At 36.5% G+C, this 15,761-nt stretch overlaps 1 protein-coding gene across 5 annotated transcripts in view; it reads left to right on the top strand.

The window, feature by feature from the left end:
- ZFAT (zinc finger and AT-hook domain containing) overlaps positions 1 to 13,211 on the top strand; it is a 124,816-nt gene extending 111,605 nt beyond the window's left edge. For all 5 annotated transcript variants that reach the window (XM_027711338.2, XM_027711337.2, XM_039384376.1 and 2 more), the window contains one exon: positions 10,748 to 13,211. In XM_027711338.2, the coding sequence (XP_027567139.1) occupies positions 10,748 to 10,987 (240 nt within the window). In that variant the 3' untranslated portion in view covers positions 10,988 to 13,211. The remainder of the gene's footprint in view (positions 1 to 10,747) is intronic.
- The last annotated feature ends 2,550 nt before the right edge of the window (positions 13,212 to 15,761 follow it).

Here is a 15,761-nt window from a genome sequence, read left to right as displayed (position 1 = left end):
TTGCTTATCCCTTTTCCCATTGTGTTCATCAGTTCACTGGGGTCTCTGCACTCAATGTGGTTGATAGGCGAGGGAAGGAAAGTACATGAGAAATTTTAACTTCACAAAGAGTTTAAGTAACTCCTTTTATTTAAATGAACCAAAACTGATTATTCTGAATGCTAGAACTAATTTTTGAGTTCAGCATTTTTTTGTAGCGTTGTGGACATTGAGTTCATGGGAGCTTCACCGAAGTGGGAAGTTCATAGTCTGTGGAGTATTTGATAATTTCTAAACTTGCTGCCCAGATGTCATGGAGAAAGAATTTCAAGACAGAGCGTTTTGAGATGTTCCTTTGAAATCCTTAACAGGTATTTTGATTAGAAACCCTGTAAGAGTTTGGGGTGGGTTTTTTTGTAAATTAATAGATCCAAATTTGGAAACTAAATTCAGTCATTAAAGAGAAGAGGCAGTTTAGTGCAAGTTTCAAAGCAACATTTACAGTCAAGTCATTGCCAGTGTGCATACTGTGCTCTACATATGATCTATTTAGGGGTTGAATGCAGTATTAGCCATTGGTGTTTGTCTGTAAATGTTACTGAAACAAATTCTTCCCTTAAAAATGCATCTTTTGAGGCCTTCCTACTAAAAGTGCAGGAGAAAGGGGCTACTAAAGTAACAGCTACCAAGAAGTAATGTTTTGATATTTGAATGTTATCAAAAATACATAATTTAAAAAATCTGATGATTCTTCCTCCTCCAGTTGTTAAATCTGATCAATGTCTGATTCATCTTAAAATCTATCATCTTCCTTGTTAGACCATCTGAATTTGCTGGTAGCTATTTCTAAGTAAATATTTATATTCCAAATTAATTTTCTTCCTTGCTTCTTAATCCATATTTATAGCCTTTTGAGTTTACAAGCTGCTAAGCCTTGATCGCTTTTTTTTCCCCTACCTTGTGTACATCAGTGACTCTCACTGGTCTGATGTCAAACTCTTACAAGCTCCACTCCTATATCAAATGAAATACTGAATTCTTGGAGCACAGATCTCTTTGCTGCTTCATTTTTTTATCTCCTCTCCCTCCCCACCACCACTTTAGAGTCTTTTTAATATAAAGCAGCTTTTTTCTCCTATGTCTAAGTGGCACAGAAGCAAAAACAGTGAAGAATTCAGATACCTCTCAACCCGAGTGATCTTGTGCTTCCTCTGTTTATGATGACTTTTGCTAAGGATTTACACTGATGCTCAAGGCACTGTTCCTCTGTGAACATGTTTCTTGCACATTCTGAAATGCCTGCTCATTTCTTTCTCTGGTAGCCCCAGTACTTTTCACTCTGTGTGTACAGGAGTTTGCAGATCTGTGATTTCCCAGGGGAAGATCAGGTGACTTACTGTTCACTGACCTTTAGTGGGCTTTATGGAAGCACAGCAAGGACCAGGGGAGCTCTTTAGATGATGATGATCTATCTTTTTTAAATTTTTCTTCTTTCATTTTTCTGTTATTTTTTCTCTTTTAATTTTTTATATAATTCAGTGTTTTATCAAAGTCTGTCTGTTCTGTTATAGAGCTGTACTTACATTCCAGCCTGTCTTCCCCACCAGAAGATTGCTCATTTGTAATCTGAGGGAAAGAAGTCTTTAAATGTTATTAACATGACTTACTCCTTCCCTGTTCAGAACAAGATTTTTCTTCAGTACAGAGTTGCTTTCTGTGGGATATCCCTCATTTGTGAGGTTTTAACTGTAGTAGGTTCCTAATTGTTAACCTTGAAGTGACCTTAAGATGTGCAGATTTCACTTTCCTTCTGAAAAATGCATTGTAAACTTTCTTCTATGACTTTCAGCTTCTCTTGTGGATTGTGAGACAAAGAATTCATTCAGGGTGTCAGCAATATATCAACATCATCTGTCACTGAATTTCCACTCTTGTTCTCTAATGGCCTCACCGAGTCCTTGCTTAGCAGCTCAAGTCCATTTTCTTTTCCTTAACATTTATTGTAGTTCTGATTTTTATCCTGTTATGTTTGGTTTTTTCTTTTTTTCTCTAAGGACATACATTATCCATTTTTCATTTTAGTTCTTACCTTCATATCTCATTTTTAGCTAGCCCTTCCATGTTGCCTTGATATTTCTCTATTAGCACCAAGAAATTTCTTCGAAATCGTAAATTACTAGAATGTTTTAAAAGTATTTTTTACTGTAAATGTAACACTAAAGTGTTCCTATTTTTTGTCTTCCATTTCCTCCCTGGAAATTTCTTTCTCCCACAGTTGTCCTTTCCTTACTTTTCACTCATAAAAGTCCCATTTACTCTTGATCCTTAAAATTATGCTGCATCTGTCAGTAATGCTGCCATCCTCATGCTTTAGCACTTCCTTAACCTGTGTGCTCACATACCTTCAGTGTGCTGTACTCATAGAGCTTCAGGGTAATGCAAGACTTTTACCTCCAGAAACAAATTGTCTTTATCTCTAAATCCTTTTCAGCATCTTGGAAGATATTTGATGTATTAGTTAGGTCTAAGCGGTGTAAGTTTAAAATTGTTTTCCACCAGGTCACAAAACAGAAAGGAGGGATTATTCTATGAAATTATTGTTCTGGGTTACTTGTTTTCTTACCACAGGGATCTTAAATCATGAGTACACATGATGGATGTGACGGCAAGATCACATTGTCTCTTCAAAGCTCCCAGCTCCTGAATTGCATGTTGAGAAGAAAAAGATTTCAGTTTTGACTTTGGAAACTTCTTGCTTTTTGTTCATAGGAATGATTTTATAAAAGAAAATGCTTTGATAACATAAAAATAGCCAATCCCAGCCTGGCTCAGGATTCAGATTATGATTTTAAACCCCAAAAAAGCAAAGCTAGCCTTGTTGAGTTTGAATTGTGATTGGGAAATAAGAATCATTCTGACAATGTCATATGTATGGGAGCTTTCAAAGTTTGTGTCTAGAGCCTGAAATGATTTTAGGTTATTCTTGCCTGCAAGTCAGTATTCTAATCAATTATCAAAGTTAAACTTTTTCTGATATCTAATTTGGAAGAAATCTTGTTGCGTGACAGCTGTGAAAACATACAACCGCTAAGGAATGTAGTATATAACAAATGCCCAAAAAAAAGAAGTTAATAATGTAATAAAGTTTTACCAGTATGATCAGGGACTGACAAAAATCCACTCTGAAGCTTTGATCACAGCATGGCAGGAGTGTGAATTTGAGTCCTTTTCAGTTACTAGTGATCCAGTCCAGATCTTTCTCTGGAATAAAGAGCTAATGAAGATAATTCTTTATAGCATGACATTTGAGTTGTTCTGCACTGCTTAAAGACCAAAAAGTAATGAGGTGAGGAAAAGGAAGAGGAGAGTGCTAAATTTGAAGAATAACTAGGAAAGAGGCTAATAAATGCTTAGAAAAGGGAGGAAGTACTGTTCACAGTGATTGGTAAACATAGGCAGGAGATGGGGAGAAAGCAGTTTTGTGGGAACAGAGCACGTAGCAAGGTGGAAGCACTGGAAGTGTAAACCAAGACACTTCCCTTTCTGCTCATTTGACTTTCTGTGGCCTATTACAGATGTACTTTTGCCCTTGTGCCTGAGGGTGGAGATTGATTCATTTGGGTTTTTGTTTATTTTGCTAGCAGAGGCTGTTCAATCCATTATTTATATAGGTGGACTATTTTCCTAGCTCACATGCTGAATATAAAGGCAGGATTGGAGGATGAGCAGTCATGCCAGTATCACAGACACCCTTGATTTACAATCTCTCTGTTCACAGACTTTTCACACAGTGTATCTGTCTGTTTACAGGAACAGAGAGTGTTTAACTACAAACTGCCTTGATGTATATAGTTCTGTCTTTTAGCTTGTGTACATCAAATAAGGATGTTAATTGTTCCTTAAGAAGTTTGTTCCAAGTTAAACATTTGTTTGATTTAAATACTGAGTTTCTTGTGAAGAAACATTTCCCTCAGAAATGAGCACCCCTGATATCTTATTTTTTGCAGAGGAAACTCTTTCAGTGTATAGTGTCTGTTAAATTATTCTTCAGTTAGACAAGATTCAAAATGCATTTTCTTGGTTTCAGAATACATAAACATCCTTAGAATTTTAGTTCCAGAATCCCTCACTGCATTGACCAGAACATCACAAGAGTTGCCCCTTCTTGGCCTGTGTCCATCAGCTCTAGTTTTTTGTTTGTAGCTGTTGCTCTTCCATTTCCAGTGTTTGTTAGTGGGAATGTGTAATGGTAGTAAGATACTTTCTGATTTAATTAATTTATTTTTCATCAGTGCAATGTATTTCTTGTACCAGATCTCTTTGACACAAAGTGTAGAATGCATGTACAGGTCTTTGTCCAAATATGAGGTTTTATTTTTGCATCAAATTACTGAACCAGAACAGTAGAATTTTAGATTCCAAACCAAAGGTTTATATTGGTATACTCTGTAGTAACCAGTTAAATTTGTTATCTGTTTGCCAGGTTTTTTTTTCATTTAGGTAGTGATGGACAAATCTGCTGGTAATTTGCTATGTTTAGTCCTGTGATGCTGTATTGGGTCTGTGTGCCCTAGAGCCATCACTTCAAGCTCATTCTGAAGATGGCTAAGAAGATTGTATTAATCACTATCCATTGTTATTAATCATTAAGGTGATTATATCAGCCTTTCTGCACGGTTGTTCATCAGCAGTCCACTTTATTGTTCACCCCTGTGGGGTACCTTTCCTGTTGTTCAAGGCAGAAAGCTGATCTCCTCCTCAGGTAGGTCCTTGGGCCTTGCCTGCAGGTGATTATCTAAATGATGCCGATTTGTTCTGCATGATGACTCTTATATGGTCTCTTATTTCAACCACTTTGCTAAAATGGTTGTCCAAGCTATCATTATTTTATGGTACAGTTAACTCTGATAGTCTTTTTTCTGATGCTCACAGATTATGTTTTGTCCCTTTTGTATTCTTTCAGAAAAATTCAAATATTACTGTCTCTCCTTCTCTTGACATCACACTCTCTTATTCTGTTCACTTGATGTTCCTTTTTTTGCCACGCTAAACAAAACCTTTTTTTTTTCCTTTCCAAGGCTTTTTACTCCTTTTCTGACTTAGAGCCCCATTTCTCATTAGCTGTGAAGATTTTGACTCCTACCTTTGCGCAGTCCATGAAGATTTAATTGCTCATTACTTTTTTTCAGACAAGTTTCTTAATGCCTTCTTCCATATTGTGATTAGTTATGTGGATTTTTAATGAGGAGCAATTTGTACCTCATTGTCTTCTCTCAATTACTTGTCAAAAGTATGATGACAGTAATTATCTGTGGATAGGCTATTGGTGTATTAATACTAATGCTCATCAAACAGAACTACTACTGACTCATTTATGTTGTACTCCCCCACGTCCCTTTTTCTGTGTCTGCTTGCTGTCTCTTATACTGAAATTATAAGGCCTTCGGGGCATGAACTGTTCTATGTAGCTCATACATTCAAGGTCCTGATTCAAAGCACTACTTTGATATTAACAGTAAAGAGTAGTAGTTGGCAGCTGAATTTTTTTCTCCTTTTCTCCCACTCAGGAATACGAGACAGGACTGATGTTCTTACTGCTCTATAGGCTGAAGTGAAGAGTTAAATCTATTCCTGAAAAGCATAGTAAACTATTTTCAGCCTAGGCATAATGTACTCTAAAGAATAAGTATATCAACTATTACAATAACTAATCAGATCTTGATCAGAGGATAACCAGAAAACACTGGATTTCCATGTGTTTCACTCTTTATTTTAGTTCCTTTCATCCTTTTATTCTGTGATCTCTTCAGGCTCCAATAAAATCCTACCATGCTAAGTCACTTTCTTTAAAGTGACAGCAGTAGGAGTGCACAGCAACGATTACACATCAGCTCAAAGCAGATCACAGAGCAGAGTTTTGTAGTGTAACACATCTTCTAAAATAAATATCTAATATTAGCATGGCTGTCATGTCACAGGCTATTGCACGTTGTACTTCAGCAGCACATCCTGTATCTCAGTCTGGCTTGGATTGGTACCTGTGTGATGGTGGGTGCTGATGTTAATCTAGAAAATTTGCCAGGACATGGAGTTTTATATATGTTGATTGTCAAGTTTGCAGTTGTTTTAGAACATGGAGCAATTTGATGCTTCCCGTGATGGTACCAGCAAAGGAAAATGTTAACTGGGGCAGATGGCCCTGTTTCTTCAGCTTTTGTGGAGTTCTCATCATCTCTGTAACATACAGATAAGATTACTGTCCTGTTAGAGCTCTTAAAATGATGGCAGTGTTTTGAGGCCATTCTGCCTTTTTGAACCATTGTCAGTCACAGTCTCTGTCAGGATATATTCAAGCAACCCGTTGCTAAAACTTTTTTAAAATCTGCATCAGCAGTATGAAGGTTTGTTTGATGCCTTGCAGTTTTTATTTTATGCAAAGCAAGTCTTTCATACTCAAGTCTCTTATTATTCTGAAACTATTGTGCGCCAGATTGTTTCGTAGCTCATTATAGAGATTCATATGATCAAATTACAGTGTTTTCTGTGTCTTTTTCGCACAATATAATGATATGTAAACTAGACCTGAGAGAGTTCAGATTATTCAAACAATATTGAACAAAACTTGTAGGCACCAATGTCAGCTGGCACGTCACATATCCAGGTGCTCTCTGTGATCTAAAATGCTTATGATTCACCTTTCATCTCAATCCTTTCTGTAGATATTTTGTATATTTTCTTACTGGTGTTTTATGATATAAATAGGAGCATCTGTAACCTAGTATAAGGTTTTGAAAATCTGAAAGATCTCTGTGATTAAATTTTTTTCCTTATGGTAAACTGAAAGGCATCGTTGAATCTGAAATCAAGGGAGAGATTCCACAGAGGATTTGGGGACAGGCCCAGCAAAACTGTTTTAAACACTACAGACCTGCAACTCCTGCTGACTTCAAATAAAATCAAAGATATTCCATTATTTCACGGGATGAGCTCTAGAGTAAGGAAAAGGCTTTAGCATCTTACTGGAAATATTTTCTTTACTCCTTCTCAGAAAAGGGAAGAAGTGTATTTTCCTTAATGACTTGAATTAATTTATTTCAAAATAAAAAAAGGCTTTCTTGCTTTGAGAGGAAGAGATTGCTCTAAGAGAGACTCATTTTTAATGACTACTTACGTGTATTTGGATGGTCCTCGGATATGTAAATTTAGAACATTTGGAATTTAGAAATGTTGAGCTTCTTATGAAAACATGGTGCTAAAAGCCCCTTTGGCTTTTGTGGAGACGGATTAAGTTAATAAAGAATATTTATGCAGGTACTGACTTGATTTAATATGCCAGCTGTGTGTGGCTTCAGCTCCTTGCTGTCATTCTCTAACGAAGGATAAGCAGACAGATGCTTTTCAGCTGGCTCTCAAACAGAAAAGAGGTCTTGGATGCTACTCTTCAAAAGATTTCAGATGGCAATAAAAAGAATTGAGTGTAGTGACTTCATTCATTCTAATGGCAGCTGTCCCACTGTTTCATCAATTTGAGGGATGTAAATTAACATTTTGAGATTATTCTCTGTGGAACAATCTAATAGGAACCAAGCAGATGCATGTAAACATTGAACTGATTTGAAATGCGAATATCCCAAATAATGTGATGATTTGTCAAACTAAAAGGATTACAGATAACTGTCCAAAAAGGATACTGGAGGCTAGAAACACTAGAAATAAGGGCATTAGTCTTCTTTACCCTGCATGACAAGGGTAATAAACCCACATGGATAAAGTCAGGTAGGGAGGTTAAATTAACTTTCTTTATTGGCCATTTTCATTTCAGAAACGTATAAAACTGAATAAGTATTAGATTGCTGCTATTGAATTGAATGAGGTTCTGGTTTCATTTCATTTTCGTGTCAACTGTGCTTTATTTATTTTCCTTTCTTCATTATTTATGTACATTCACAAAACTATATTTACAGTTAGTTATGGGTTTTGATTTAGAGTGACTACGATGAGATCCATCTCATACTGTGTTGTGCATTCTCACAGCTCTTGGCAAATGCAGTGTAATTTTTCTGGCCTGAGGCATGTTGTTAGAGGTTTGTGTAAAGTGCACTAAAACAAGAGAAGATAGTGTATATTACATAATTAAAGGACCACATTTTAGACACCCCTATTTCTGTATTTGTTTGAGCATCTCTAAAATCAAGGGCTGTAATTGTGAGCTGATTCATAACAAGCTGGGAGATCCTAATTATCTAACATTTTGAACTGCAGCTTCCTATCTGAATTCGCTAATGATTAGACTTTCCTCTGTGCATTACAGTCTTCATTAGCAGATCTTGTGCATGTCCTTACTTGCACAGAGGAGCTGACATGAGCAGGTAACCTCAGGAAGGGGAAGAGAACAGTCAGGAAAAGAGAGTGTGGTGTATGAATTCACCAGAGTTCTACTGTGTTAGGTAGGACTTAGGGTTTCTTTAGTAATTAAGAAAAAAAAGAAGGGGGTGCATTAGGAGGAACAAGAGAAGAAAGTTTACAGTGCTAAGGTTTTTTTCATGATTTAGCTCCTTGCATTTTGAGGAGGGGCTCAAGCTTCCATTTGTGAGGAGTATGTAAGGAGTGAGAGAGTGACTTCTGACGTGGGCAGATAGTGATAGGACAAGGATGAACACTTTTAAACTGAAGAGGAGAGATTTAGATTAGGTGTCAGGAATAAATCCTTTACTCAGAGAGTAGTGAGGCACTGGAAGAGGTTGCCTGGAGAAGTTGTGGATGCCCCATCCCTGGGGGGATGGTGTTCAAGGCCAGGCTGGACGGGTTGGAAGATGCCTGTGGCAGAGGGGTTGGAACTAGATGATATTTAAGTTCCCTTCCAATCCAAACCATTCTATGATTAGATGACTCTTTGATACCTGTATTTTGCAACAACATAAATTGGTTTTCGGAGAGTAGTTACAAATTCCATTGTGTCAAGAGAAGCATCACCTAATTGTGTAGGTTGTTGAGCTTGAACTTTAGCAGAAGCTGTTTAAAGTAACTGTCAAATAAAATGTTCAGATATACTTGGTAAAAGAAACAGAACGTGAAAAGGACTTTATGCCATTCCTGTATTTTTATCCCTGTAATCTGAATCCTGTGCAACAAAGCCAGAGTCAGCATCAGTAGGTACGATTGTGCTATTGCATTAAGGTTGATGACAATGGCCAGGTTCCCTTTAGATGTTAAATCTTTCACCAGATAATATCCACATATATTTCATCAATATATTACAGCCATACTGACTTAGAGACCTCTGAATAATTTAAAACCTGAGCATATTCATTATTGTTGAAGAAAAAGCTTTCTATAGCCTGATGAATTGAGTGAGAGTTCAAAGTGATATGAAGTCCTGAGGGGTTTGTGTGTCTCTGAAATCTTCAACTGATAGATATTTTAAACACAAAATATAAAAGTTAAAAGCAAAGTCACTGGAACGGGTACTCTGTACAAAAATTGAGTGAGCAAAGAGCATCAGGAAAACAAACATATAGGGCTGCTTTTTTTCCTTACTGGTCTCTAAGGGATCAAACTGATCCTTGGAATCTATGCTGTAGTTCTTCCCTTCTGTTCCCACTCCCCTCTTAAACAACATTAATCTTAATTATATTTTCTTGAACTTGATTGTTCTACTTTTGAGTCACCTTCTAACTAAAAAAAAATTGACCCTTTCTAATTTGCATGATTTAGATTCCACACTTTGTAGAATCTACCATGTTTGACCTGTTCTTTTTAAGGTCACTTACGAGTTCAGTGCTGCAGGACCACACTGAGATCCAGTGAACTGAATTATAGAATCCCAGAATGGTTTGGGATGGAAGGGACCTTAAAGATCGTCTCATTCCAACCTTTGCAGGGACACCTTCCACTAACAAATGCCTTTGTATACTGAAAAATTACTGTTCCATTCTCTCCTCAAAAGTAGATTATTTTACCACTAACACTTGAGAGAATGAATTTCCTCCCTAAGACTAACAGTTTTGTGATATTTTTATACTCCCCTGGAATACTTTCCATGGGAATTTTGCGTGGATCTGGTAGAGAATTAAGATTTGTTCTTGAATTCTGGTGCTTACTGTATTTCAATACTTGACAGGCAGCTGTATGAACTCTTTAAAATCCCACACTGAATGGTGTTGCTTTTTTCATTTTGACAAGAAGCAAAGTGTTCAGTAAAATTTCTGTTATTTTCAATTACTTCTGTCACTCTCCTTTCAATAATGTATGTATTGCTGCCTCACAAACAGTAGGCCTTAGGAATCTATTTCAGTAATATTTACATTTCACATTTTTCCAATGAAAATTTTTAAGGTTTACAATGAAATTTTAATACTTCTATGAGACCTGATTGACTAGGGAAAAAAAGAAATGGGTACAGTTTTTTCGTGTGGTTTTGTATGGATTCTCATCTCAGTGCTACTAGAGTTGTTTGACTTCAGATTTATTTAAATAAGAGCAGTTTTGAATGAACAACTGCTGAGAGATTAAAGCTCTCTGCAAAGACCAACGTTCCTGGAACTTTGCATCTCTGTGTGCATTTAGCTTAGATGCTGTCTTACTGCTTTCATTATTCTGCCTTGCTATACACTCATTAATCAAAAATGATCACATTTTCTGTAAAACCGACATTTTCTTTCAAAACTAGGTGATCACTAATTCGTGTGCTGTATTTCCATTAATCATCGTAATACCTGGTACTTACTGGAAAGGTGAAATTTCTGTAACCTCTCAAATTTCTCCTTAGGTAAAAGAAGAGGAGCAATCAGCCAATCACACCTTGATGATTCAAGAGACACTGCAGCAGGCATCAGTGGAGCTGTCTGAGCAGCATCACCTGGTGGTCTCATCAGATGAAGTGGAGGGGATTGAGACAGTGACTGTCTATACACAGGGTGGAGAGGCTTCTGAATTCATTGTTTATGTTCAGGAGGCTGTGCAGCCTGTGGAGGAGCAAACTGTGGAACAATCAGTGCAGGAGCTCTAGAGAATAGCGTTCAAAGGAGATGGCTACTTGATTTGTAAAAAAGTTTGGTTTTTTTTTTCCCAAACAAAAGCGATCAAGGTGATGGATTTTAATCTGTGAAGTGATCTAACTAGTTGGATTGTATGAGTAATTTAGACATCATGTGCAAAAAACCTCCTCAGACTTTTTTCTTTTCTAAAAAATGGTGATATTTTGAGGAAAAAATATTCTTCCCTTTCTCAGAATATCTCTCACTTGATTCCTGTAAATCCTCACAAATATAATCTGTTCAAAACTGTGGTATCCCATGATAATAAAAATCCATAAAGGTAGCTAGAATGTATAGAAAAGCCGATACATCCCATTTTGTACACACTTAATATGTGCTTGACTTGACTGGAAGCAAAATTGTTTTTTCTTTAAATTAAAAGGGCCTCTTATTTCTGAGTACATGCTTAGGAAGTGTCTGCGAAGTTGTGGTTCTAACCCAAACAAAGGTTCAAGACTTTAATTAGTAACGTACCACAGATGGACTGTAGTTGGTGCTTGTGAGGTGATCCTTTGAGTTTGAGAGGTATTAAAGCCATATGTGAAAATCGTGGGTACCAGTAGGATGGCTGTTATTTAGATATTTGAATGATGATAACTCTTTCCATCCCACTGAGTAAGTACCTGTCTTGTAGCATAAATTGAAACCAAATCTGTCAAATTAAGGAAATATTCTTTTGTTTTTAAGAAAAACAATATATTCAAAAGATTTGTAAATGCTATAAGAGATGTATGTTCATATGTTTTAAGCAGACGTGCTTGTAAATATGATTGTGTGAAAAAAACTTGTACAAAAAACTTAAGTAAATATTGACAAGAATTTAGATATTCTTAATTATGCATGTATATAGTCCCAGATTTTTCTTCATGAATCTTGAATTGTTTCTGGCTTAATATTTTTAAATTTGAGCTATAAAAGTTATTAATAACAAAATTGTCATGTTTTCTTCTAGTGCTCTAATTTATTAAGTGCTGGTTTCCTTTTCACAGCTAAGTAAAAACATGCTGGTTTACACTGACTGTGACAAATTATTCCTGTAGTTAGTAGAGTTTAATCAAGAAAGTGGCACCACGAAGTCCAGGCAGACTTTTCTATGAGATTGAACTTATTTCTGGGTGTTCTGGGTAGAAAAGTGGAGAAAAGCTTTTTACTAAGTAGATATAATGCAGTGAGTTGGTTGTCTGCCTCTTCTGGCTCTGCTGGGTTCTCTCAATGCTGAACAAAATCAGTGGTAGCTTCTCCCTTAACTGTGGTGATAGGGAATATAAATTTGTTCATGGAAAAGAACTGAGAGTTGTTTGGCTTTGATGGCAACTGTGTGTCCTCAAGTTTAGTCTTGAAAGTGCACCAGAAGCCCCAGGGATGTTAAGGTTGTAGGATGGAGACCTCGTTGCCATTTTGTGTTGCTGACTGGAGCTGGTAAAAGTATCAGGATTAATTCCTTGTAGGTTCGGTAAACATGACATTTGTAACATCATAGAAACTGATGCACAAAATGTATCAACTTGGTTAATCTGCATAAGAAACCTTGGTTTTGTTATTAGTGGTTGAAATTCACTGTTGATTTGCAAGAATAATGCTTTCTGTTATCTAGAAGAGAAGAAAGAAGTATCAAAAACTTAGAATTTATTGAATTATTCACAGCCCACTTGCTGTTAAAACCACATTTGGAAGAGCATCCTGATCGTATGTGGTAACAGTGATGATCTTAACATAAAACCTCTCTGAATCACTTCAGCAATATATTGTGTTATTGTCTGACTGGGGTAGGGACGGAAAAGTATTTTACTACACATCACTCAAGAATTCTTAAGTAGATTATTTCAAATTGACTGAGCAGTTCTGTCTATGAGAGGTCTGTCTATTTGGAGGAAGGGGTTTGTTTTAATTCCAATGTTTCATGGCCATACATACCTATGTAATTTAAGGCTTTATTTATGGTTGATGAGTTATATCACATTTTCATGTGCTAAAGCATGAACACTTATGTGAATTTTCTACATCCTTTTAATTTTATTATTTTAAAAATAGTTTTCAACTGAGGTCTTTTCTGAAGTTTCTTTTTTTTTTACCCAGCTCTGCTTGGAAATGCAATGGTTGGAAACTGATGAGGTGTAAGTCAGGAAGCTGTGTTGAGTAATGCACATTGATTTCTTGCCTACTTAATTAATACATTTTCTTTCTTCAAGAATATTACATCTGTAGTGCTGTTGAGGAGATAATATAATCTCTGTAATATAAACCATTGTACCTTACAAAATGAATGTCCAAAGGTTGGTGTTTTTTTCAGAAGTGTAAAGAAAACAGAGAGCTTTGTTTATAGTAGGCATTTGTTTTGAGAGGGCTTGACTGTTCAAGTTGTCTTTTGCCTGGATTTGGAATCACCATAAAGGTAAGAATTAAATGATTTGCTTGGTAAGCTCTGCTTCTGTTATGATCTAACAGCACAAATTATTTTCACTGTAGATTCAACTCCTTTTATCCATTTAATCTTTTCTGAGGGTTAAGTGACCTTTTCAGATCAGGACAGACAAGCAGTAACAGTTTTAAGTTAGTCACGTAACTCCTTTTTCTGAAGATTATGCATTCTTCCCACACACTAGGAATATTCTTTAGCATTTACTACACTATGATCTTCTGTTTTTTCCGTTCTGTGACACCTGAGGAGTATCCTGCCTTTAGGCTAACGCTTGGCAAATGTTACTCTTTAAAAGCTTGTGCATGCATAAACTGAGTAACTGATGGTCTGCACAGCTAAGGACACATCAAATGTTCTGGGAGTGGGTGGAGCACAGAAAGGCTTTTGGAATCGTGCAAAGACTTAGAAAAACGGGAAAAGGAAGCTGTAAATAATTTTAGTGGCAGCAGATTCCTGGGTAATGGAAGCTAAGGTTGTGTTGCTTGAAGCTGACTCTTTCAAAAGATCTCACAGAAATTAGAAACACTAGTTGTGGAAGGACCTCATGTTGCAGAATGGTGGAGGCATCTGTACACAAAGGGGAGAATTCGGACCTCACAAGGCACAGGAGAGGGAAATGGAGGTTTCAGAATTTTTTGCTTCCCTGATTTATTATATCCACAGAGCATAATTTCTGTTTCCTGAGTAGAGAAGAAAAGGGGACCTGCCTTTCTTTCTGATGTGGTTTGGTTTCTGGGCTGGTTGTGGTTCCTCTTGATCCCAGCACCATTTCTCAATAGTAGTGATTTTAACCAGCTGTTGTATCAACTTATGTGAGGCAGCACTAACAGGTTTTGTACTGGATCTGTATTTATCTGCAAAATCCATGGGATGAAGAATAGAAAGGAACTGCATGCTTTGCTGTTTTACCTCAAATTTTAGGTTACATGGAATTGCAGCTAGAGATACAAGAGTACTACAGAGATGATAATGTTAGACCAATTATTCCTACTATACTAAGGAATTACGCTCCTTGAATGTATGTGCTTGAAATTAATGCTTTTAATGGCATGTTTTCCAGCAAGATTACAGAAGTGACACTGCTGCAAGTCTGAGATTTTCAAAACATTTTAATATTTTAATTCTTCTGAAGTTATAAAGTTCTTAGTCCGCACTGCCATATGGAATATGGCACTTCATCCATTTGATCTTAATAAAGGAAAAGAAAAATGGTTTCACATTCCAGTAAATTTTCTCACAATGTGGACATGTGTTTTACAAATTTAAAAAGATCAAACCAAACTCAAAACACAAGAAAACTTCTCCTGCATCTCAAGAATGAGCAGTACAGTTAGCACAGTAAAGGGAAGCAAGTAGCAGAAATCATGCTGTGAAATATTGAGATGTTCAAGTAAATGTTTTAGCATCCAAGTGGGCAGAAGATTTGGCATGTGAAGGAACCTTTTGGAGCCGTGTTCAGGTTGCATGATCAGAACTTGATTTTTGGCTTGAACTCTTCATGCCTGCCTGTGGAGGAGGCTGATCATGAACTGCTTCAGATTGCAGAAGCTTCAGTGAAGTCAATGGAGGTGTAAAAATTGACCCAGTGAGGAAGTATTAACTTCCTGAAAATCAAACTCTTGGGATAAAAGTATACTATTTGAGACTGACCACTTAGGGAGAACTTTTTTCCAAAATCACTCCTAATCTTTTACAGAGGTAGGAGAATTACCAACCAGTCTTAAGAGACTGCAGGACTGTATTTTCTTGTCTTGCTTACATGTAGAGTTGGATTTCTGTAATGGCAGTAAAGTTCAACTGAGGACTCTGCTACTAATATTGAATTGAAAATACTGTATTTTTTTATTTTTCTATTCTTTTGACTTGAAAATAATATTGACAGTTATCAGAGCTCACGTAGTAGAGCTGAATGAAACAGATGGTGTACACAAATACATAGTTTATGGATTATTATAGTTTTGTGGTAGGGGTTTTTTTTACACCAGATTACAATTTTTGGTTTTTGTAGGTATGTTTGAGCTGCATCTGAAAGTTTAAACAGGGAATGACATGAGCTCATTTGCAGATAGCATCATTAGCAAAAATGTGGTTTGTTTAGGTAATGCTGGTACTGCAGTCTTTGCTCATAAGGCACTAAACTGCAGATGTTCTTTTCCCTTTTGTAATGCAATGACAGTGAGGTTACTGAGTGGTACTGCACGTGGCTTGACAGCTTTTCAATTTGCATTCCAGTTTCCCATCATTATCAGACATAATTTCCATCAATAGCAGCACTAACTCCATTTGTCTTTTTTTCTTCCTTGAAATGAGGGCAACTTTTAATCTGG

This window comes from Pipra filicauda, unplaced genomic scaffold (assembly GCF_003945595.2).
Source record: "Pipra filicauda isolate LSUMZ 115617 unplaced genomic scaffold, ASM394559v2 scaffold34_size3990699_pilon, whole genome shotgun sequence".
In the NCBI taxonomy this organism is placed as follows: Eukaryota; Metazoa; Chordata; class Aves; order Passeriformes; family Pipridae; genus Pipra; species Pipra filicauda.
This window is presented reverse-complemented; position numbering and strand designations above follow the sequence as displayed.